The 26072-nt window shown below is 37.7% G+C and overlaps 1 protein-coding gene across 2 annotated transcripts in view; it reads right to left on the bottom strand.

Moving 5' to 3' along the window:
* LIN28B (lin-28 homolog B) overlaps nt 1-26072 on the bottom strand; it is a 125424-nt gene that overhangs the window by 52999 nt on the left and 46353 nt on the right. For both annotated transcript variants that reach the window (XM_044757485.2, XM_070496600.1), the window contains exon 3: nt 2320-2504. In XM_044757485.2, the coding sequence (XP_044613420.1) occupies nt 2320-2504 (185 nt within the window). The remainder of the gene's footprint in view (nt 1-2319; nt 2505-26072) is intronic.

Raw genomic sequence — 26072 nt, 5'->3', positions numbered from 1 at the left:
GAAAATATATATTGGTCTCTGCCCCCAGTTCCTGACACAGAGCTCCTAAAACCCTTGTAACTTCCTGAGTGATAAGAACACTAGAAGCATCTCTTGTTCTAATGTTGGTCTCTGACCTCTATTCCTAACACAGGGCTCCTGAAACCCTTGTAACTTCCTGGGTGATAGGACTGTCTTGTTCTAATGAGGCAACTCCGGGTGGGTTCCTGGATGGCTGGATGGGGGCTGGTCACCGGAAAGAGCAAGTCACAATTAGAAACTTGGAATTTTCAGCCACAAACCTACCATTCTCTTAAGAAGGGTGAAGGGCTGAAAATGGAGTTAATGATTGATCATGCCTATTTGATGAAGCCTCCATAAAATCCCAAACGTATGGGGTTCAGAGAGCTTCCAGGTTGGTGAACACATCCACATTGGGAGGATGATGTACCCCAGCTCCACAGAGACAAAATCTCCTGCACCTGGGACCCTCCCAGAACTCGCCCCGTGGATCTCTTCATCTGGCTGTTCATCTGTGTCCTTTATCATATCCTTTAACAAACTGGTGAATGTAAGTAAGTGTTTCCCTGAGTTCTGTGAGCCACTCTAGCAAATTAATCAAGCCTGATGAGGGGGTTGTGGGAACCTCCAATTTGTAGCCAAATCCAACAGAAGCTTTGGGTAACCTGGGGACCCACCACCTGCTTTTGGCATCTGAAGCGTGGTGGCAAGCAGTCTTGTGTGACTGAGACCTTAACCCGTGGAATCTGATGCTCTCTCCAGGTAGATAGTGTCAGGATTGAGTTAAATTCTAGGACACCCAGCTGGTGTGATGGAGAATTGATTGGAGTGGAGAAAAATCTCCACACATTTGGTGACCAGAGGTGAAGTGTTCTGTGTAAAAGTAAAGGAGACACACAGGAGAAAAACACATTCAGGAAGAACTGGGTTTTTCCCAATATAGGAAAGCAGAACACTGATTTTTTTCCTGAACAGAGAACTTACAAATCAATAATAGCAAATGAAATTCTCAACAGAAAAATGAGCCAAGGACAAGAAACCTACAATCCATAGAAGAAAAAAATAAAAATGAGGGGCCAGCCCCATGGCCGAGTGGTTGGGTTTGCACGCTCCACTTTGGCGGCCCAGGGTTTCGTGGGTTCGGATCCTGGGCACGGACATGGCACCACTCATCAGGCCATGTTGAGGCAGCATCCCACATAGCACAACTAGAAGGACCCACAACAAAAAAATATACCACTATGTACTGGGGGCATTTAGGGGAGAAAAAGCAGGGAAAAAAAAAAAAGAAGATTGGCAACAGTTGTTAGCTCAGGTGCCAATCTTTAAAAAAAAAAAAAAGTTAAAAAAATAAATAAAAAGGAAAACTAACATATATTTAACCTCTAATCTAATCAAAAGATGCAAAGGAAAAAATGAGCCGCGTCTCTTAACCTACGTAATTGGAAAAGATTAAAAAGATGACATCATTCAATGAGCAGTCTCACTTCTAAAGGGGTTGTACATTAGCCCTAATCATTTCTGGAGAGCATTTTGGAAATCGATATCAAAATTTTTAAAGTGCATAGTTTTCGATCCAGATTTTTCACTATTAGGTATTTGTCCTAAGGATCTAATCAGACAATTTTTCAAACATGTACATATAAGGATCCCCACTGTGGTACTACTGATACATTCAAAATACTGGAAACAGTCTAAATTTAGCAATTAATTTAACATAGCCTTGTTTACATTTTGGTTCATTCACACAGTGGGAGTTTATGCAGGTGCTAATGATTGACATGAAATGTTCCATGATATACTGTTAAGTTAAAAAAACAAATCCAAGTTTCAAAAATACTGCATACATATTATGATTCCCACCTCTAGTCAGGATTTCAAATGATTTTTCTCCTGACTTCTTTACAGTTTTTTATATTGTTTGAATTTTCTATACGAGTTATCTTTTAAAAACAGACAAAGCAGTAAGTGTATCTGCATTTGAAAAAAAGTGTTAAGATGTACAGAGGGGCACTTCTGTCTGTTGGGAACGTCAGCTTCTTTCTCATTTGTGGTCTCAGAATGGTCTGGTGGAAATGATAGTCAGGAGACTACCCAGTGCTCAATGCTGAAAGCTCAGTTAAGTATATTCTGCAGTCAGTTCAAACTGCAAGAAAGCCTATACTGATGAATTCTATTCAACTATGTGGCAGTGGTGGTATTTTATTTTATTTTGGCTGGGCTATGCAAAGTCCAATAACATCATAAAAATATAAGTAAATTTTCAGAAATCTTTTCCAAATACAATAAAGTCATAAACTAACGAAGTAAAATGATTACCTATCTCCCTTTGGTTTTCTTTTCTGTAGTGTCTTCCCTTTGGGTCTTCTTTCACTTCCTAAACAGGGGCTCCCACCAGGTCCTGTTACCCGTATTGATTCAAGGCCTTTGGAAGATTTTTTAAATGTGAATTCCACTGGTTCTCCTTCTTTTAGGCTTCTAAATCCTTCCATGAATAACTTGCTCTGTAAAGGGGGAGAGGGAGAGAGAGAGAGAGAGATCATGATGATTAAAGCTTTACAAATTATCTCTATGATTTTAACATAGCAAGATATTCTCTGTTACCCATTACAAAGTATAAAGTCTTTTTTTTTTTAAGTTCAGTACAAGTTATACCATTATAAGTTTCCTGTTGCAATGCTGGTAGTGGGAGGACAAACTAATATCATTTTTTAAAGGCAATTTGGCAATACTTAAAAAAATTTAAATACGCATATTCTTTGGCCCAGCAATTCCACTTCAAAAACTCTCCTACAGACATATTTGCACAGAGGTTCGGGAAAAAAAAAAAAAAGACCCATATCAAATTCACTACAGCATTGTCCGGTAAAAATATTACAACTACCCTAATGTCCATCAATGGAAAACTGATTAAATAAATTATAGTAGAGCTATATAATGCAACACTGTTGAGCCACTAAAAGAAGATCTACAGGTATTAGTGTGGGAAGATAAACATAATATTGTTGAGCAAAACAATTAAGGGTAGGGGCCAGCCCAGTGACGCAGCGGTTAGGTTTGCACCTTCCGCTTCGGCGGCCCAGGGTTCACCAGTTTGGACCCTGGGTGTGGACCTAGGCACCGCTTGGCAAGCTGTGCTGTGGCAGGCGTCCCACATATAAAGTAGAGGAAGATGGGCAGCAGATGTTAGCTCAGGGCTAATCTTCCTCAAAAACAAAAAAATTAAGGGTAAAGAACAGTGTGTCTACCATAATGCCAACTATGTAAAGAAGTTTTTAAAAGATACATGTTTTTTTACATAGAGATGGGGTCTGGAACAACAGACAGCAAATCATAAACAGTCATTTTCTCCAGTCCTTTTATGGGAAAGTTGGGAAGTTTTCTGACATACACATTATTATACTGTTTGAGCTTTCTATAATTTGAAAGGAAACAGATTTTTATAAGTTGAAAGATAGTTGATTTCTGCAAAAAAAAAGGTTCCTTATTGCAAAAGTGTAATCTTGGTTACAAATATTAATAGGCTTTTTCTACCTAACTCTCTCCAACAAAGTCAATGTGCCAATTTAAAATATACAAAAAAAAATTAAATCATTAGTTTTATGTATTTCTTCAAATCTCCCTATGTAAATTATTTTACAGATCCAACTTGGCATATCAAGTAGCTTTTAAAGACTTTTCTGCATTTCGGGGCAAAAGGAAGCAAAACTAAATATGGTTGGAAACTTTGGCGCAAGTCTAGTTGTTTAAGTAAATAGCTACGCACTCTGAAGGAGCCATTTTAGCTCTTTTCTATTTATCTATAAACTTAAGGGCTTTGAGTTTCCCCACATATGTCCTGAAGAACAATGTTTTCGAAAAAGACTCCATGAAGAAAGGATTTTGTGGGTAAATAAATATGTGAAATGCTCTATGTTGTTTCTCCTTAGTTAAGTCACATTAGCATATTAAATAGTCTCTGAGCTTCCATACCCTCCCCTCTAACTACCACCAAAATAAAAATCTTGTTTGTGTTTAATTCAGCAATTTCCCGACCTAGTTGATCCCAGAGCCCTTTCTTTATAAACACAGATAACTAACACACTTAGGGAAATACTGGACCAGAAAAATCTTCACCCCTCCTAAGTCCATGACATTAAAGGCAGCTAAATAATTACATATAACCAAATAATTACAAGAAACAAATAAAACGACACTTCAAAATTAAATGCAAAAGGAGACTATGCCTTATTAAAGCAATATGACACAAGAAAACAGAGTTTCTAACCAGTTTCTAGTCAGGTTATCTGCCACTGAGAAATCCTTCAGCTGGAAGTCTGCGACTCAGCAGCACATTTTCTGCTGTCTGATACTATGTAGAAATCAGAAAAAGAAATCACAACTGCCTACACTCTTTTAAAAAAACAAAAAAAATTATTGTTTTTAAAGCTTTATGTAACATTTCCAAATCTTCTATTTTTTTTTCTCCTCATTAATTATAAATAGCTCTTTTGCTTTCATTTCCTTTCTCGCTCCCCACTCAAGAAAAGTGTAGGGGCCCGCTCCGTGGCCGAGTGGTTAAGTTCGCGCGCTCGGCTGCCGCAGCCCAGGGTTCGGATCCTGGGAGCGGACATGGCACTGCTCGTCAGGCCACGTTGAGGTGGCCGTCCCACATCCCAGAACTAGAAGGACCTGCAACTAAGATATACAACTGTGTACAGGGGGGGTTTGGGGAGATAAAGCAGAAAAAAAAAAAAAAAAAAAGATTGGCAACAGTTGTTAGCCCAGGTGCCAATCTTTAAGAAAAAAAAAAAGGAAAGAAAAGTGCAGATTATCAAATCAGATAAACTGCAGCACAGGTCAACTGTTGAAACTGAGAAAACAAAGGAACAGTAGTTTTAATTAGAACTATCGTATGTTCACGTTTTGCTTCTGTAATAAAAATTCTATCACTTACTTCCTTATGGTTCCTAGTGTATGGGTGCATTTAATTTGATTTCATTCTCTACTATTACAATTTTTGATAGGTATCATTTATAAGTGAACTGCTTTTCCAAATCTAAAGTAAAATTCCACTCTTATGGACCACTAAGTTCTGGCTATTCTTCATGATATTCTGAAAGAATACTTTTTGGTATTCTATCATACACTCCTCCTTCCCCAAATTAGTACATAAGGCAATTTAGATTCATAATAATTACCAAGAAAATAATAATATCCCCAAGAAACTAGAATGGCTTTGCAAGAAAAAGACAAGGATTCACGTAGAATACTCTATCTTTACTACTATATCAAAATTGCTACTACATAGATGGGAAAGGTTTGTTAAAAGACAGTGAATTAGTTCACATTTCTTCACAAAAATCAACTTCACCCTTTGACTTGACAATTTTTATTAAAGGTGCTTCCATTTTTCCAGTCACACTGGTTCCAATCCTTAGTTTTACCCAAACCATTTACTGACTCTTGGACATTCTTACTTCATAATCTCTTTCATCTGCTCCAGCAATTTCACTGGATTGCCACCGCCCTACTTCAGGTCTGACTGTCTCCTAGCTGGATAAGTGTAATAGTTTTTCATTGATACTTCAGCATCAGTCTCCTCCCTACTCCACAGCACCTTCCACACTGCATACTCTCTCTGAAAAATTCTCAGCCTCTCAGTCTCCTGTCTCAAAGATCTACAATACCTCTCTTAGATTGTAGGTGAGACCATTCATAACCTTACCTCTAACTATATTTCCTGTCACTCTAAAACACAACTTCTCCATGAACAAAGCCAGCTGACTTGTACTTCACTGGACACACTTCACGTTTTCTCACATCTCTGTACTCCAGCTTATACTGGTGGGGTCACACTCTCCTAGTCTTAACTGTCTATAAAAATCTTACTCAAGGGGCTGGCCCCGTGGCCGAGTGGTTAAGTTCGCGCGCTCCACTGCAGGCGGCCCAGTGTTTCGTTGGTTCGAATCCTGGGCGCGGACATGGCACTGCTCATCAGACCACGCTGAGGCAGCGTCCCACATGCCACAACTAGAAGGACCCACAACGAAGAATATACAACTATGTACCGGGGGGCTTTGGGGAGAAAAAGGAAAAAAAAAAAAAAACAACTTACTCAAGACTCAAGGCATTGTTCAAATGATCCTTTATGCAATCATCCTCAATTGCCCCAAGCTGGAAATTCTCTCCTCTTTCATTTAATTGCTTCTTCTATATACTTTTTATAATACACTGCTGTGTAATGTAGATATTTGTGGACATTTTATTTCTTATTTGCTTTTTTTGGCTTTATCTTCTCCTGAAGGCCAGGGATGGTGATATATATATATCTTAGTATTACCCAAAGGTCTTAGAATAATGCCTGCGATAGCTGTCATTCAATACTTAAAAGCCTTCTAGATTTAACATCACTAAGATCCCTAAAGATGATTTAGTCCAACTCTCACTCGAAAAAAAAAAGGTGGACTGAACTCTAAGGTATTAAGTGAATTGCTCACACAAAGTCAAATTTTCCAGCTCCTACTTCAACTACATAAAATAACTTTTTGTATTTTTAGTGTCAAGGTGATACTGTGTATGGTAAATTTGGAATAAAATGCTGATAGGATTATAATGGTTCATGGTAATACATTATTCTCTGACTCCATTCAGAAGTTCATATAGATCTATTTTCCTTGTTCTTCCCTTTTCTACCCATATTTTCTAATCATCTTCATTGATATGCCTCACAATCCATGATGTTCTGCCTGTGTGAACTAAGAATGTAGATTTATGTAGATTTTTGTTTAATCTACATGTAAGACCTGTACAAAGCAGGACTTTCAGTGTCTGGGTTTACATTGTCATCTGAGACACTTGTTTGGACTAAATAAAGGTTTATTCTCTATAGGAGAGAATTGCAATTCTTGAATGAATAAATGAACAAAGGAATGACCAAATGAAGGAAGAAGCATTTAGAAGAAGTTGCTGACATGCCTACTAAGACATAAGGCACTTAAAATGGGGACAGGCCAACTGTGAATGAGCATGTGTTAAGTTAACTGATCTAACACGTCTAATTTGCATTCCTCTTCCTCCCCCCAAAGAAGCTTCCCTTTCTTCTCACTTCCTTTTATTCCAAAGTTTTAAATTCATTGTGGCACAAGTTTATTTCAGAATTATAAAAATACTGACTTTCAATGTCCTTGCTATACTCCGTTTCCTCTTCTCAATCATTTCTAAATGACTTTCAAAGAATATGGATTCAAGGAATATGGAGTCAAATGAGAGCCATCCAAAGGCTATACTTTACTTACCAAGTATTTCCACCTAAGGTTCCAGTTAGAAATGGGATTACTTATCTCTCTTGGCACATGCTTTTTCTCTCCAAGTAGACTGGGAAGGCACTGAGGTATTGCTACAGTTTTATACTTGGTTCTTCGTAGAAGTAAGAGTATATTTTCTTCTCCAGGAAGCATAAGCTGACTTGCAGTTCAAGATGGCAGGCTGAATAAACATGTTCCTAATGTTACTCTTTAAAAGCCATCAAAATGACAGTAAAATAACGATGAAGAGAATGAGAGGGGTGCCATCAACAGAAAGCAGAATTCAAGAAATTTTTGGAAGTTAGAGAAACTGTTGACTGGTTAACTGAGCTGAAGGAGCCACACCTGAACAAAACTAACAAAAGGGACTGCAAGAGAAGTAGGAACCAACATTCCTAACAGCACCCAGAGAGACTATGCTGAGACATAACACATACAATGAAGAGCAAAAGAGAACAGGGGGATCAATGAAATGTCTGTATACGGACTAGATAGCCATTTCATCCTCCCACTCCTATTCCTATCTACACACGCGAAAACAGCGAAGCATGACCCCAGTGCAAATAACGTGAGAGGTCTCTCCTTAAGAGACTGAAGGAAATATCTGGGCAACTGATGAAATACTGAATCCTACACACAAACTCATGTTCATTCGTACAGCTGGGAGGCCACCGGTGCAAGAGCTGGCTCCCTACCCACTCGACCTTAAATCATTCCTACCCCTCCTTCTTACCCCTCATTCATATATCTGAAGGGTCAACCAAGAATCACAAAACATGCAGCACAACAAAGAAAGGCCCAGATAAAAGAAGGAAAAAAAGAAATTTTATACACCATCTAATTAGTATCTTCAGAGATATTTGAGACGATATAACATCAATAAAACAAGAGCAAAAACAACCAGGGAATTAAAAAATCACTCTCAGAAAGTCAAAAACGATGGCGGAACTTAAGTGAGTTGGAAGTAAAAGGTTAGAGAATCTCTGGGGACATAGAATAAACAGACCTCCCTAAATGAAATATATGACAGAAAAGACCAGAAGTCCCGAGGATGAATCCAAAAGGACATACATCCAACTTGAACTAGGGTCCCTAAGAGTGAGATTACAGAAGATGGAAAAAGGAATTATGAAATGAATAATATAAGACAATTTCCCAGAGCTAAAGGGAATACCAAGGAGAGGTCTCTAACTAGGTGAAGGCATTATGGCAGCTACTAAACATGGGTACATTTCTGAGTGCAGGAAGAGAGAGGGAGATTTTCATGAGACTGAAGATAGTAACCCAAACTGAGCTAACGGTTTAACCATATGCTTGTGTAGCAGGATAGCTAATACATGTTTAGCGAAGGCAAGGAGCTTTGTTTAGGTGTATGATTGTGAAGGGAGTGACCAAAAACGAGGCTGGAAAATGCAAGTAAGAGCCAGATAATGGAAATTTTGGATTGACATCCTAAGCATTTCTTTGTGTCTAAAATAAAGACCACTGATACTTTTTTTGCTTTTAGAAGTAGCAAGATCAAATCTGTGTTTTCAAAAATGTAACTTCTTTGGCAATACCTTGGATGCAGAGACATGACAAATGTATGTGGGCATCCCTGTTACAAGGTAACTGTCACAGTCTTAGCAAGAGATTGTTACAACTAAACTGAAAAATGAAAGGAGGAATTGGTTTTGCAAAACACTTCAGAAGTTATACATATCACTTGCTATAAATTATTACTTGCCCCATGTAACAATTTCTTGTTAAAATGGAGAGTCATGTGGTAAGAGTAATACAAACATCTTTGCCAGCCTGCTCCAAGGGCTTCATCAGAAGGAGGACTATCTAACATAGTCGGCTGGGAGACAACAAATGTAAAAATCAAAATCTGGCATTTTTTAAACTACCAATCCTTGAACAACTCAATTAATAGACTTTCTCCAACTATAACAACAATAAATTTAAGTGACTCACTCCATTGTTAAGTAGCACAATGAGAATATAATTAAACGTTAAATCCGTTGCATGGGTTTCAATCCAATAAGGCAGGGTGATAAAGGTATGTTTAAAAAAACCAGATTTCTGGAATAACAGATAATATTAGTAGGCTGAGGAGTAGAAAAACCTTAATGAAAATTCAAATATATGTATTTCTTTTCAATATTTTAAGACTATTTTTTCTAAGATATCAGTGGAAAAATACACGATTAGTGAAGGGCAATTAATTACTACAAAACATGCAGTGGTAGACATATTACATGATGTGCATGAGTAATGGCCAAGACTCTTAAGGACTATATGTTTTTGATTTACATGCCGAGATACTCCAGAAATCATTAAGTCTGAGGCATTCACAAGACCACTACAGAAAGATCAATGGACTAAATACCAGAAGATGTGGGATCTAGCCTTGGCTCCACAACTAATGTGTCACACAACCAAAGACAAATTGCTTACCATTGGGTGAGTCTCCTTCTTTTCTTTGTGTTGTAGAATACAGATCTCTATCCTTTGTTACAACATTTTTTTTTTCCAATTCTATGACTTCACTCTGTCTATATAGACACAGATGGAAATGAATGGGTAACTATTTTTTAGTCAATGTTGCAACTTCCCTTCATGTATTCTTTATTTCTCAACTTACTGAAGAGGAGAAAGATTTTAGTTCTTAGTTAACTCAAATCCCATAAGAAAACAGAAGGGAAAAGAAATACGTGGCACTGTAGAAGTCGACATTTACTCAGTTTTACCTCAGAAAGTAAAATTCAGGTTAGCCTTAGTCAAGTCACTAAATTTCACACAAATAGGATCAAAAATAATGAAATTTTTCTACTTTTCCTGAATATTAAAGAAAGCCTTAAGGAAGTCCCTCCATCTGGCCTATACTTCAAAACTGAGAACACACTAAAACTGGCAACACTACTAGAATGGCATTTAAAAAGCATAATGCAGGACTGGCCCAGTGGTGCAGTGGTTAAGTTCACACGCTCTGCTTCGGCAGCTCAGTGTTCGCAGGTTCAGATCTGTAGCGGACCTATGCACCGTTCATTAAGCCATGCTGTGGTGGCATCCCACATAAAAAGTAGAGAAAGATTGGCAGAGATGTTAGCTCAGGGCCAATCTTCCTCACACACACAAAAAAAGCATAATGCAAAGCATGCAGGGATTAAAGCTGGATTTGAGTCCCAATCCTGCTACTTATAACCACAAGCTGCATGACCACAGGCACATTAAAAAACCCTGTGCCATGGTTTCCTTATCTATCAACTGGGGATAATAATCTCTTCAAGGAATAAAAAATATCTACTACAGTTATTGCGAGATTCCAAACCATTAATGTAAAATGCCTAGAACAGTACTGAGCACATGGAAGAGCAGCTCGATAAATAGTTTATACTATTTTTATAAGCATCCAGTTTGCTCCTGTACCTGCTGACCCAAGTACCAGAGAGATAGAAGAAAATATACAGGTTTAAGAACTTATTCAAAAACAGGCACTGTGCTGAAGCTTTCACTTGTTATCTCACGTGATCTAAACTATCCATGCCCCTGACCCCTACTTGGCAAATGTCTGCACATTACTGAGTTTCAGTTTAAACATTATCTCATCTTCAAACCCTTTCATGACTTTCTAGAGCAAATACAGGTACTCTTTTTCCAGTCCTCCAATTATACACGGCATATATCACCATGATAACACTTATCATACTGCATTATCATATGTCTGTTGATTAAAAAGGCTACAAACTTCCTGAAACGAAGTATCATAATTTTTCATTTACATCCCCATGCCTAAAACCATCCCTGAAACATAGCAGGTGCTCAATATATATTCAAGGCAGAGGAGGAGAATCCAGGTGGTGGAGAACAAAGGAAAGAGGGAGGGAGGGAGGGATGCAGGACAAAGTAGCTGTGATTTTCTCTCTTTTAGATGAGGATTTTGAAAGACTCAAGGTGTAATGTGATGAATGGTGGAGTCAGGACTCAAACCCAGATCTCTGACACCAAAAGCCCTTGTATACCATGATGCCTAGTCTAACATTCTCCAGAATATTTCAATTGTACCTCAACATCATAATCACAATATCAAGGTTTAGAATCTTGAAGCTATAGGACTCTCGCAGGCCTCCCTACTCTACTCATGCTCATCTTTTATTCTTTTAATTGTTTTGTTTCACTTTTTTAAATTTTCTGTAAAACTTCTTAGCTGATACAATGAATTGTAAGAAATTAATCCTTTTATTGTAGGACATCTAATTTTATTGTTTCTCTTTGAAAATAAGAGGTACTTAATACATGATGGCTACAAAGGAAATTTTTAAAAATCCTATCAAATCTAAGCTTCAATGATATTCATGCTTCATCACATTGAAAGAATTCTATATTTCAATTAGATCTCACTTACAAAAAATACATCTTGGGGCTGGCCCCATGGCTGAGTGGTTAAAGTTCCACACACTCCACTTTGGCAGTTTGCAGGTTTGGATCCCGGGCATGGACCTACTCCACTCACCAGCTATGCTGCAGAGGCTTCCCACATACAAAATAGAGGAAGGCTGGCACAGATGTTAGCTCAGGGCTAGTCTTCCTCAAGCAAAAAGTAAAGAGGAAGATTGGCAAAGGATGTTAGCTCAGGGCAAATCTTCCCCACCAAAAAATGAAAATCTCAACATGGTGCTGGACAAACTGAACATCCACATGCAAAAAAACAAAAAAAGATTCTACACAGTTCCTACACCTTTCACAAAAATTAACTCAACCTGAATCACACACTTAAATTTAAAATACAAAACTATAAAACCCATAGAAGATATGATAGGAGAAAACCTAACAACCTTGGGTATGGCCATGACTTTTCAGACACAACATTAAAGGTATGATCCATGAAAAAAATAATTGAATAGCTGGACTTCATTAAAAGTAAAAACTTCTGTTCTGCAAAAGACAACATTCAGAAAAGGAGAAGATAAGGCATAGACTGAGAGAAAATATGTGCAAAAGATACATCCGATAAAGGACTGTTATTCAAAGTACATAAAGAACTCTTAAAACTCAACAATAAGAAAACAAACTCCTTCATTAAAAAATAGGCCAAAGACCTTAACAAACACCTCACCAAAGAAAACATACAGATGGTAAATATGCTTAAGAAAAGATGCTCCACATCATGTGTCATCAGGAAGATGTAAATTAAACCAACAATGAGATATGATTATACGTCTATTAGAATGGCCAAAATCTGGAACACTGACAACATCAAATGCTGGTGAGGATATGTAGCAACAGAAGTCTCAATCAGCGCTGGTGTGAATGCAGAATGGTGCAGCCACTCCGGAAGACAGTTTGGCAATTTTTTAACAAAACTAAACATACTCTTATCATACAATCCAGCAACTGTGCTCTTTGGTATTTACTCAAAGCAGGTGAAAACTTACATCCAAACAAAAACACACATACGAATGTCTATAGCAGCTTTATTCATAACTGCCAAAACCTGGAAGCAACCAAGATGTCCTTGAGTACACGAACTGATAAATACACTGTGGCACATCTAAACAATGGAATATTATTTATCACTGAAGAGAAATGAGCTACTAAGCCATGAAAAGATATGGAGGAACCTTAAATGCATATTACTAAGTGAAAAAAAGCCAATCTGAAAAGGCCACACATTTTATATTCTAATTATATGACTTAGTGGAAAAGGTAAAACTATGGAGAAAGTAAAAAGAATTGGGGTTGGGGTGGTGGTGAAGGAGTAGGGCACAGAGGGTCTTTAGCGCAGTGAAAATACTTCATTAAGATACTATAATAATGAGTACATATTATACATGTGACCAAACCTATAGACTATACAATACCAAGAGTGAGCCATAATATAAACTATAGACTTGGAGCAATTTTGATGTGTCAATGTAGGTTCATCAATTGTAACAAATGCACCCTCTGGCAGGGGATGTTGATAATGGGTGAGGCTATGCGAAGGTGGGAGCAGCGGGTACAGGCATACCTCAGAGATACTGCAGGCTTAGTTTCAGACCAGCAGGATAAAGCAAATATCACAATAAAGTGAGTCCCACTAATTTTATGGTCTCCCAGTGCATATAAAAGTTATGTTTACACTATACTGTGGTCTATTATGTATGTAACAACATTATGTCTAAAAAAACAATGTACCTACCTTAACTAAAAAATACTTTATTGCTAAAAAATGCTGACCATCATCTGAGCGTTCAGCCAATACTAATCTTTTTTGCTGGTGGAGGGTCTTGCCTCGATGTTGACAGCTGCTGACTGATCAGGGTGGTAGTTGTTGAAGGTTGGGATCTGTGGCAATTTCTTAAAATAAGACAACAATGAAGTTGGCCACATCAAGTGACTCTTCCTTTAACAAATGATTTTTCTGTACCATGTGATGATGTTTGATAGCATTTTACCCAGAGTAGAACTTTTTTCAAAATTGGAGTCAATCGTCTCAAACTCTACTGCTGCTTTATCAACTAAGTTCATGTAACGTTCTAAATCTTTTGTTGGTATTTCAACAGTCTTCATTCACAGCATCTTCATCAGGAGTAGATTCTATCTCAAGAAACCACTTTCTTTGCTCATCCGACTTCTTATCTGTTAAAGTTTTACCACAAGATTGCAGCAATTCAGTCACATCTTCAGGTTCCATTTCTAATTCTAGTTCTCTTGCTATTTCCACCACATGTGCAGTTACTTCCACCACTGAAGGCTTGAACCCCTCAAAGTCATCCAGGAGGGTTGGAATCAACTTCTTCCAAACTTCTGTTAATGTTGATATTTTGACCTCTACCTGATTCACAAATGTTCTTAATGGCATCTAGAATGGTGAATCTTTTCCAGAAGGTTTTCAATTTACTTTGCCCAGATCCATCAGAGGAATCACCATCTATGGCAGCTATAGCCTTATGAAATGTATTTCTTAAATCATAAGATTTGAAAGTCGAAATTATTCCTTGATCTATGGGCTGCCCAACAAATGTGTTCGCAGGCATGAAAACAACATTAATCTCATTGTATATCTCCATCAGAGCTCTTGGGTGACCAAGTGCATTGTCAATGACCAGTAATATTTTGAAAGGAATCTTTTTTTCTGAGCAGTAGGTCTCAACAGTGGGCTTAAAATATTCAGTAAACCATGTCGTAAACAGATGTGCTGTCACCCAGGCTTTGTTCTTCCATTTATAGAGCACAAGCAGAGTAGATTTAGCATAATTCTTAAGGGCATGAGGATTTTCAGAATGGTAAGTGAGCGCTGGCTTCAACTTAAAGTTACCAGCTGCATTAGCCCCTAACAAGAGAGTCAGCCTGTCCTTTGAAGTTTTGAAGCCAGGCACTGACTTCTCCTCTGCACCTATGAAAGTCCTAGATGGCATCTTCTTCCAGCTATTTCAACTATATTGAAAATCTGTTGTTTAGTGTAGCCACCTTCATTAATGATCTCAGCTAGATCTTCTGGAGAACCTGCCGCAGCTTCTACATCAGCACTTGCTGCTTCACCTTGCACTTTTATGTTATGGAGACAGCTTCTTTCCTTAAACCTCATGAACCAATCTCTGCTAGCTTCAGACTTTTCTCATGTAGCTTCCTCACCCTTCTCAGCCTTCATAGAATTGAAGAGAGTTAGGCCCTTGCCCTGGGTTAGGCTTTGGCTTAAGGGAGTGTTGTAGCTGGTTTGATCTTCTATCCAAACCACTAAAACTTCCTCCATATCAGCAATAGGCTGTTTTGCTTTCTTATCATTTGTGTGTTCACTGGAGTAGCACTTTTAATTTCCTTCAAGAACTTTTTCTTTGCATTCACAACTTGGCTAACTGGTGCAAGAGGCCTAGCTTTCAGCCTGTGTCTGCTTTTGACATGCCTTCCTCACTGAACTTAATAATTTCTAGCTCTTGATTTAAAGAGAGAGGTGTGCAACTCTTCCTTTCACTTAAACACTTAGAGGACATTGTAGGGTTATCAATGGCCTAATCTCAATATTGTTGTGTCTCAGGGAATAGGGAGGCCAGAGAACAGGGAGAGAGCTGGAGAATGGCCAGGTGGTGAAGCAGTCAGAACACATACATCATTCATAATAAGTTTGCTATCATATATGGGCACGGTTCACGGAGTGGAAAACAATTACAACAGTAACATCAAAGATCACTGATCACAGACCACCATACCATACTATAATAATAGTAGAAAAATTTGAAATATTGTGAGAATTACCAAAATGTGACATAGAGACATGAAGTGAACAAATGCTGTTGAAAGAATGGCGCCGACAGATTTGCTCGACACAGGGTAGCCACAAACTTGCAATTGTAAAAAATGCAGTATCTGCAAAGTACAATAAAGGGATGTTCAATAAAATGAGGTATGCTGTATATGGGAAATCTCTGTACCTTCCTCTCAATTTTGCTGTGAATCTAAAACTGCTCTAAAAAAATAGTCTTAAAAAAGGGGCATAACTTAAAATGTCATGGAAATAAATAATAATGACTGATTTTTAAAAAATACATCTCTGATTTTACTTGGCAGTGGTAGACTATCAAGTCTATGTACATTATGAAAAATTTAAGGATGTACACTGTAAACCTAGGGCAGTGTTTCTCCACCTGTTTCTCATTATGCCCCTCATAAGGAGCCTTTTTTCCTATTTGCCTCCCCCCATGAAATTTCAATAGCACAGATATACTGAATATTTGTTTATGTTCTGTGGCTCTTTGGAGGGCCACAAACCATGTCATATTTAGGAGGTTTTTGCTCCCCACCCTCAAATCCAAGTTTCACCCTCTTGTGATCTCCTCCTCTTTGAGAATGCATGCCTTAGAGCAACGACTAAAAGTAATATAGAAAAGTATAGTTAAAAAGTTAACAGATGAGCTAAAATGGAACTTTAAAAATAACATATCAGCAGATAAGAAGACAGAAATGGAAGAAAAGAGATAAAATAGAAAACTTAAAAAAAAGAGGATGGAAAGGACACACCACCAAAACAATAAGCAACGAGAGGCCTACAGCTGTGTTAATAACAGTAAAAGTGATTTCAAGTCAAACAGTATTACCAAAAATGAAGAACGAATTATTTCTTTTCATAATGAAATAATTATTTCATTTCATAATAGTAATAGGCCTTGGGAAACATAAATCAATAACTGACAGAATTATAAAGAGAACTAGACAAATACTAATCATATTTGGAGGTTTTTTATAGGCAACTCTCAGCAGTTGACAGAACTAGGAAAAAAGCCACTTAGGACAAAAGAAGATCTTAAAAACCATTATTAACCATTTTGCCCTAATTGACATTTATACATATATACACAAACTGCACCCATCAACTGCCAATATAACTTTTTGCAATTCCACGTGGCCCATTCACCAAAATAGACCATAAGCTGAGCCATTAAAAAAGTCTCAATATATTTCAGAACATCTTAAAAAGTATATTCTCTAGTTAAAACAGAATTAAAATAGAAACCAATTATCAATAAGATAAACAAGTACAAATATTTGTAATTAAAGAAGATACTTTTGATGAACCTGATAGATGAAAGAAGAAATTACAAGGAAATTCAAAATTTTAATGATAATGAAAAATACAACATATCAAAATTTGTGAGAGGTTGCTAAAATTATCCATAAAGGAAAATTTACAGATTTAAATGCTTATATTAGAAAAAAAAAAGGAGGTCTCAAATCAGTGTGAGAGTTTCATCTTAAGAAGCTAGAAAAAAAGAGCAAAGCAAATCCAAAGTTAGTAAATGGAAGAAAATAATATGAGTATAAATCAATAAAATAGGGGGAAAAATACAGATAATGAAGAAACCCAAAAATCAGCGCTTTCAACAGAATTGACAAACCCCTAGGGTAGACTAATAAAAAGAGGACACAAATTACCAAAATCAGGAATCAAAGAGGGCCTATCATTACCAATCCTAGAGACATTAAAAGGATAATAAAGGAATACTATGAATAAATGATTGCCAATAAAACTGACAACTTAGCTGAAATGGACAATTCTTTGAAAATTAAGGCAACAATTGAAAGAGAAAATAAAGTAAAATTCAACAAAACCTCTTAGCAAACTAGGAAAGAAAAAAACATCCACAATCCAGTAAATGACATCTATGAAAAACCCAAAGCTAAATCAAACTTAATAATGAAATACTGAAAACTTTCCTGCACAGATTACGAATAGGGCAAGGATGCTCACTCTTGCTATCTCTATTAAACATTGTGCTGAAGGTTCTAGTCACTGCAATAAGGAAAAAACAAAAAGGCAGAAATATATTTGGTCTTTGTCCCACTTTCCGGCACAGAGCTCCTAAAGCCATTGGAATTTCCTAAAGGTGTCTTTTGTTATGTTAATGAGGTGACACAAGGAAAGCACCAGGGGAACCAACCAAGTGATTAGAGGGTTGGAACTTTCAGTCCCAACTCCCTGACCTCTGGGGATGGGAGAGGGGCTGAAGATTGAGTTCAATTTCCAATGGCCAATGGTTTAATCAATCATGCCTTCATAATGAAGCCTCTATAAAATTCCAAAAGGTCGGGTTCAGAGAGCTTCTAGGTTGATGAACAAGCAGAGGTGCTGGGAGAGTGGTGTGCCTGAAGAGGGCACAGAAGCCCTGGGCACCTTCCCACATGCCTTGCCCTATGCATCTCTTTCATCTGGCTGTTCCCGAGTTATACACCCTTATATAACAAACCAGTAATCTAGTAAGTAAAATGTTTCTCTGAGTTCTGTGAGCCCTTCTAGCAAATTAATCAAACCCAAGGAGGGGGTTATTGGAACCTCCAATCTATAGCCATTTGATCAGAAGCACAGGTGACAAGGTGGACCTGTGATTGGCATGTAACGTGGAGGGAGGGGAGCCTTAGGACTGAGCCCTTAACCTGTGGGATCTGATGCTAATTCCAGACAGATCGTGTCAGAATTGAGTTGAATTGTAGGACACCCAGCTGGTATAGGAGAATTACTTGGTAATATGGGAAAAAAATTCACAAATCTGAATTGGAGTCAATTTTATGGAGCAACTAGAACTCTCACACATTATTGGCAGGAGTATAAAATGGCATATCTACTTGGGAAAAGTTTCACAATTTCTAACAGAATTAAATATATGCCTGTCCTATAACCCAGTATTTCACTCCTAGGTATTTCCCCAAGAGAAATGAAAACACATGTTGATCCAAAGACACGTATGCAAATGTTTATAACAGGTTTATCCATAATAGCTAAAAACCAGAAACAGTGTAGATATCTTTCAATAACACAACAGATATTATGCTAACACAAATTATGCTATGTACGTATAATAGAAGACTACCGAGTAACAAAAACGAATGAATTACTGGTATACGCATCACAATACTCGTCAAGAACCATAAAGGGTCTTTGATTTTACCTCAAAGACAAGCTAGATAATTAGCCTGCTAGAATTTCACAGATGCTGGGAGAAGGCATGGTACTACAGAGTCAGAGACAAGTGACAGTTTATTACACAGAACAAGAGCGGTAACCAGTTATCGATATTTCTGCACTGGTTCTACAAGCCCCCGTTCCCACAGGGTGATGTGAAGAAGGTCAAATGAAACCTACACACGGAGGCTGCATTACAAGAGAGGAACCCTGGCCTGAGGGAACCTGAATTTTTTCTAATGGGCAGTAAGCATGCTTGCCCTTTACTCTGGTCTATGTTCCAAGGCAGTTTGCTACATAAACACCCTAAAAAAAGAAAGTCCTGAGGAAAGGAGAGTCAGTGCCTCAGTCACAAAGCGGGCAGCAATCTGAGACCACAGGAAAACTGCCTCCCAACAATACTGAGTGAAAGCAGCTTTATACAAAGAGGACAGACTGTGCGATTCGATTCATTGGAGCTTCTACAACAGACAAAACTAATCTATGGTAGGAAAAAAATTAAAATAGTTGTCGCCTGTGGGTGAGCGGGTGTGTAGACGGACTGAAGAGGGACACAAAGGATCTTTCTGGAGTGATGATAACGTTCAATGTCCTGAGAGTACTTCAGGTTACAAAAGTGGAGACAGTTGTCAAAGTTATTGACTAGCGCACTTAAAATTTTTGCATTTCACTGTCTATCAATTCTATCTCACAAAAGATATTGAACTCTAGTTAATGATATGCATGCTGAAGGACCTAGGGGGCAGTGTATTGATGCCTGCAACTTCTTCGGAAATGCATCAAAAAGATAGATTAATGGATTGACAAAGAGGTAACAAATGCAGAGCTATGTGAAAAAGCAAGTATACAAAGGTTAATTATACAATGTACATGTTGGGTATAATGCTATTCACTGTTAAGATTCTTTCAACTTCTTTGCAGGTTTCAAGTTTTTCATTCAAGAATCTTGTAAAAATACATCTTTTATTTATTTACTGATTAAAGATTGGCACCTGAGCTAACATCTGTTGCCAATCTTTTTTTTTCTTCTTCTTCTCCTCAAAGCCCCCCAGCACATAGTTGCGTATTCTAGTTCTAGGTCCTTCTGGTTGTGCCATGTGGGACACTGCCTCAGTATGGTTTGATGAGCAGTGCCATGTCTGTGCCCAGGATCCAAACCAGCAAAACCCCTGGCTGCTGAAGGAAAGCACGCGAACCTAACCACTTGGCCATTGGGCCAGCCCCTGTAAAAATACATCTTTTGACACAGAGATACTTTATGAATGAGAGATATCTTGGCATACTTAAATTTAACTCTTGTGTGTGTGTGAGGAAGAATGGTCCTGAGCTAACATCTGTGCCAATCTTCCTCTATTTTATGTGGAATGCGCCACAGGGTGGCCTGACGAGTGGTCCTAGGTCCCTGCCCAGGATCCAAACCTGCAAACCCCAGGCTCCTGAAGCAGAGCATGCAAACTTAACCACTATGCCACCTGACTGGCCCTTAAATTTAAATTTTAAAAAAGAAATAAGTTGAAATTGAAGTTATTATAATATTTATAAAGTATTCAGTAAAACCAGCATGTTCATGACACTATATTGGACATTACCAAGAAATTTTAGAAAATCAAATATTTCCTATAATTTCTAATTTACAATCTATTTTATTCTACTTGTATAATTGGAAAACGGGAGAAGGTGGATGGGAGGACAGAGAGAGAGGTGAATGAGAAGCAATGAATAAGGAACATGAATGGAAATAAGAATAATTGAATATAAGAACTTTGGAATGAATTTACAGAATTATTTTCAGAGTGTACACTGGGTTGCTGGGCTGATGCCTGAATTTGAAGGGCAGCAGGAAGGTGATTTAGAGAACAACACATGGGAGCCTAGGTCAGGAAACTAAAGAGAACAATTGACATGGAGATGCTGTTCTCATTTTTAGCATATTTTCTGAGAGGAATTATACTTCATCGTCTCCTCCAAGACAGTCTCTGCCGTCTGCATGGAGCTGATTTGGCTTTGAAAATAGTTTGATATTCACCCTTTATTACAATGATCCTTGATGGCGAGAGGTATTAGGGAAGATGAATCAAGGAGAAGCGTGCCCAACTCCTCTTTAGAATTGAGGGAAAAATTAGGAACTTCTCAAGCTGCACAGACAACAACAAAAATTCTAAACTTATCTTTTTGGCTTTAGCCAATGTAAATAAAACAAAACAAAACAACACCAAAAACTCAGCTTTCCACAGTTCCCCCTGCTCACCCCCATCTGAAGCCCCGTGGAAGAGCGATTTTTAAATTGTGCTATTTAAAGGAACTCCAAACTTCAGAAAAATCCTTCAGTGATTCTACAGTAATTGATTTGAGTTTCTCTCTTTTAGTATATTTTTAAAGTATCTTAAAATCCGTAACATACAATCTGGCCATATTATACTCTAAGTCAGGGAATCTTAACATGTTCCTTGGTACCACTAGGTTTACACATTTTTTAACTGTACAGATTTCAGAAGTTTCCACGGGTATCTTTCAGTGCATGTATTAAAACTTGTGCTTTTGATTTACAATAGCACAGCTCTGTATTGCTCGTTCATTAAAGCTTCTGGCTTGCTTATGGCCATTCACAAAAAAAAAAATCAAACAAGCACAGTTACACTAGAGCACTAGAATAACTAGTATCTAGTTACACTAGATACACAAATGTGGCAAGATCCAGGCACACAATGTAACTGTCAGCTGTTTATTAACAAGTGAACACATACCACGCTTTGTTATAATACCTTGAGAGTTCTTTATGGCTGAGTAACAGTGTGTGCGAAGTGAAAATGACTACCTTTAATGCTAGAAAGAGTTTTCTATTTCTTGACCAAAAGCAGGACATTTAAAAAGAACTGCGTTGAGTCATCAGACTCAAGATAAACAAGTTCCATTATACTAACAACAACGAACTCTTCAATTGTTTCCATCATGTGGATAGTTCCCAAAACTTTTGTAGAAAAATCATCATTCAAAGGCCAGCAAATATTATAACATTATTTGATGCTGTGGTCCTTATTTTCAAAAATAAAATGTTTTCAAATATACATGTGTTTCAAATAATGAAATTTAGCAAAGTGTACGGTTGCTGTCAAGAGACGGTGTCATTTTCAAATATAGAACAAAAGTGTCTGCTAATTTATTTTTAGTGTAAACTGAACAACTCAGCAGTTTGGAACACAAAATTATATCACTTAACCTACTGAACTGAATATAAGAGAAAAGTTTACTGATTTAGCAATGTGGTGTTACAATGTTACTGGGCTTACAAAGATAATGTTAGGAATAAAATTCAAACAAAGTTTGAACATAAAGCATGAAATTTTAAAATGTGACTGCAATTTTTTCTGACAGAAGGGTACTGACATATTTCAGGTATTTTTTTTTATGACAATATAGAATAACAATTTTTAAAAAGATATATTTAAATATACACATGTTTATTTTCAACTAAGAAAAAGCTTTAACTAGCTGAGGAATCTGGTCATTTGAAACCAATGGACATTTATAATTCAAGGATGCAAGCAGTTGTTAAAGATTGCCAGCGACTCAACACAGAAACAAAAATGTCCTACAATTCTGTCAAGCTTCCGAATCTGCTTTTTCTTTTACGGAAACTGCTACTAAGGAAAATAGCTCCCATCTTTTATGAAATAGTAATGTTTTTATTTTCTCTACATTTACTGAACACTAATTTTCAGCAAGTTACCAGGGGTGAGTGGCAGTTCTTAAGTCACACAGCCATAGAATTTGAAGCTGGAAGGGAACTTAGACGTCTCATTCTTGGAAGATGGGTAGATTGTAAAATCCATTAAAATAGCAAGAGCATAACATGCATAAGTGGAATGCCATTGTGGTATCCATTACAGCTGTTACAAATAATCTGGTTGTCCTTTTCCTTCAGGGCAAACGGTAAGCTTGCATTTCACTACTGTCTTTTAAATTAGGCATGACCACGTGACTTGCTTTGGCCAGTGAAATGTGAGTAGAGGTGGCTTGGATACTTTTCATGTAGAAGCTTTCAGAGCTAGTACACCATCTGCCATATTCCCCTTTCCTGCCTCCACAATTAGGGTAGCAAGTTTCACGATGGAGCCTCCATTAGTCTGAGTCCTGATGTGAGGACCATGAGCAGAAGGCATTGCAGAATACATTGTACACATAGTACCAGAGAGAGAAAACCTTCATTGTGTATGTCACTGAAAATTTGAGATTGTTATCAAAGCATAACCTAGACTGCCCTGGTTGGTTGAGAAAAAGGAATCTAGAAGTGAATTGTGGCTACACGCAAAACCTAAAATATCTGATATTATCTTATGGGTTGGTGAGTGGGAGGCAAGGAAAATCATGGTGGATGGCAATCCATATTATGTAGTGTCAAAGCATTTAGCAAAACTGTCACATAACAAAGTATCTTGGTCACTCTTAAAAATAGACAGCTAAGAGTCACCAGACATTTCCACATGGGGAAAAGGAGCCAAACCAACAGAAAAAAAAAACCCAGAAAAAAAACAAAAACAGGAAAAAAAAAAAAAAAAGCCTGGAGAAAATAACATCATGTAGGGAGAAGAAATCTTAAAAAAACTGCAATTAACATCCTCAGACAGATAAAAGATTATATTGCATCCATGAAAGAAGTCAGTATTCTTCTGGAAACAAGACAGGGCTCTTAGAAATTGAATATATTATTAGAGATACTAAAAACTCAACAGAAGTGTTAGAAAATTGGTTGACTACTCCAAAAAGAGCACAGAGGCAAAAATGATGAACAATAGGAGTGAAAGCTTAAAATAAAATATAGCATCCACCAGTAGGAGTTACAGAAAGAAAGAAATAAGAAGAGAAGACTTTGAGAATAGTTCCAAGAACAGAAGGACATGAGTTTTCAAATTGAAAAGATCAAGTCATGAAAAAAATTAATTTAAAAACCCTGCACATCAATGTGAAACCTCAGAACAACCCAGATTGGGGACGGGGGTGGGGAGGGGGAGGCAGGAGGGGGTGGGGTCTAAAATCTCCTATGGAGAAAGAAAAAGAAGGTAGGGTCTTATAAAAAGGAACCAGAATCAGAATGGCATCTGACTCCTCAACAGCAACAATGAACACTAGAAGATAACAGAAAGATATTCTCAAAACTGAGAGAAGAGTATTTCTATATGAATTCTATACCTAGCCAAACTATCAGACACAAAGAGTCTTGAAAACTTTACCTCCTTAGTAGTACACCTTCTTAAGAACAGTTTAAGAATGTGTTCTATCACAACATGGGAGAAAACCAAGAAAGATGAAGACATGACATCCAGAAATAGTAAAGAGGCAAAGGAAATTCCCAAATGTGAATAAAGGAAAGCCTGGGAACAACAGCTGTCCAGTAGGACTGTACAGAACAACAAAGTTTAGACCGGAGCGAGAGTGTGGTAAGCTTGAGGAGGCAATGCTCCAAGAAAAAAAAAGGAAATCGGCAGATGATCTGAGATGTCTGAAGCTACTGAGTAGCTTCCCAGCTCTGCTGGAGATTTTGGAGACATATTAATGGTAAATAGAAAATTAGGGGGGAAAAAAAAAGCAATTATTAACTCTAATAGCTGTTAAAAAAAAAAAAAAAGGAAAAGCAATCACAATATCCTGTGATTCCTCTGTGAACATTTATGTAGCTACAATAAAGTAAACACTAAATATTGATTTAATGAAAAATTGTGCTACATTTTTTTGAAGAACGGGGGAAACAGTGGTATAAAAGAGCTGAATCTTCATCTTCTGCTGGAGGAAGTCTATAGATAATATCTGGGGAGAAAAAGAAACAGCACTATGAAACATGGTAGTAAATACCAGAGGAAACAGCGAGACAGTTTTAATTTAGTTTCCTGTATAAAAAAAACAGAAGTGGGGGTGGGAAGGAAAGGGGCATAGGATTGCTTTTCCTTTTTTCCTGCTAACCCTTATAAAACTATTTGTTCTAACTATGATTTTTTAACTATCACTTTGATAAAATTAAATTTAAAAAACAAAATCAGAGAGATCTAAATTTACCACCTCCTCACCCATTTATTCCTCAGTCTTCGGGAAAGTGACCTCTGCCCCAAACTCTACAGAAAGGTCTCACTAAGGTCACCTGTGACCTCTTCGGTGTGAATCCAGGGGACCCTTCACTCTTATCATATTTGTCAGCTTTACAGCATTTGACATAAATCACTCCCTCACTGCCTTCGTGTCTGGGACCCTGAGGCCTAGTTTTCCTCCTTATGCCTCTGGTCGCTCCTCCTCAGTTACACCCATAAGCTGGTCTTTCTTGACTTTGAAGTTATCGTTGTTCTCTAATGTCCCATCTTGGCCTTCTCCTCACTACATCTGCTTTCCCCAGGATATTTTCTCTATTCCCTTAGTTTCAACTACTACTTATAACTCCCATTATAGTATCCCCAGCCTAGACTTCTCTCCTGAGCTCCAGCCTCACATATCTAACTGCTTAGTAAATATTTCCACATGACTTTCCCTCATTACGCCTAAAACTTAACTAACTCATATTCTCCACTACTACTACTAGTGAACACCTGTAATGCTTACACACCAGAAACTATTCTAAGCATTTTACACACATTAACTCATGTGCAAATGAAGCTAATGAAAAAATTAAGGCACAAAGAGACTAAGTAACACACCTATGGCTACAAAGCTAATAAATAAATGGCAAAGCCAGGATTTTAAGCCAGGCAGTCTTAGACACCTATATTACCTCCCTAGTCAATTCTTCTTAATGTATTCCTTACCTGATAAAAAGTCATCATCATCCACCCCATTGCTCGAGACAGAAAGCTCCATCTCCCCCAACCCCACATCAACCAGGCATCAAGTTCAACTAATACAGATCTTACTTCCATAACACCTGTGGGATCTGCTCCCTTCCTTCCATTTTCCTAATACAATTCTCCATCATTTCTCACTTAAACTGGAACTGTAGCTTCCTGCTGGTCGCTTTGCTTTCAATCCCTTCTCCACATTGTGAACATCCCGAAGCACAGATTAGCTCTTTCTCTCCCCATACCTGCACGTTACCCTGCTCACATACACAGGCTTCAAAGTTTCCAACATGTTCCTAGTGTTCAGCATGAAGTTTAACTTCTTAGTCCTTTATTTTTTAGCCTCTGCTTATATTCCTAGGCGTTAACTCTTCTACTCCTTCTCCATGCTTTAGCTATAGATCTCAAACACCAGGGTCTCTGCACATGCTACTAATTCTGCTTCGAATACCCCCCTACACTTTCTTCTTCTCTACCTTGGCCAGGTCCTAGGTAGACAAACTTCCTTTCTGTTTTTTTGTTTGTTTGGTTTTTGTTTTTTTTGGTGAGGAAGAT

This window comes from Equus asinus, chromosome 24, assembly GCF_041296235.1.
Source record: "Equus asinus isolate D_3611 breed Donkey chromosome 24, EquAss-T2T_v2, whole genome shotgun sequence".
NCBI lineage: Eukaryota > Metazoa > Chordata > Mammalia > Perissodactyla > Equidae > Equus > Equus asinus.
Note: the sequence above shows the minus strand (reverse complement) of the source record. Positions and strands in the feature narration are given on the sequence as shown.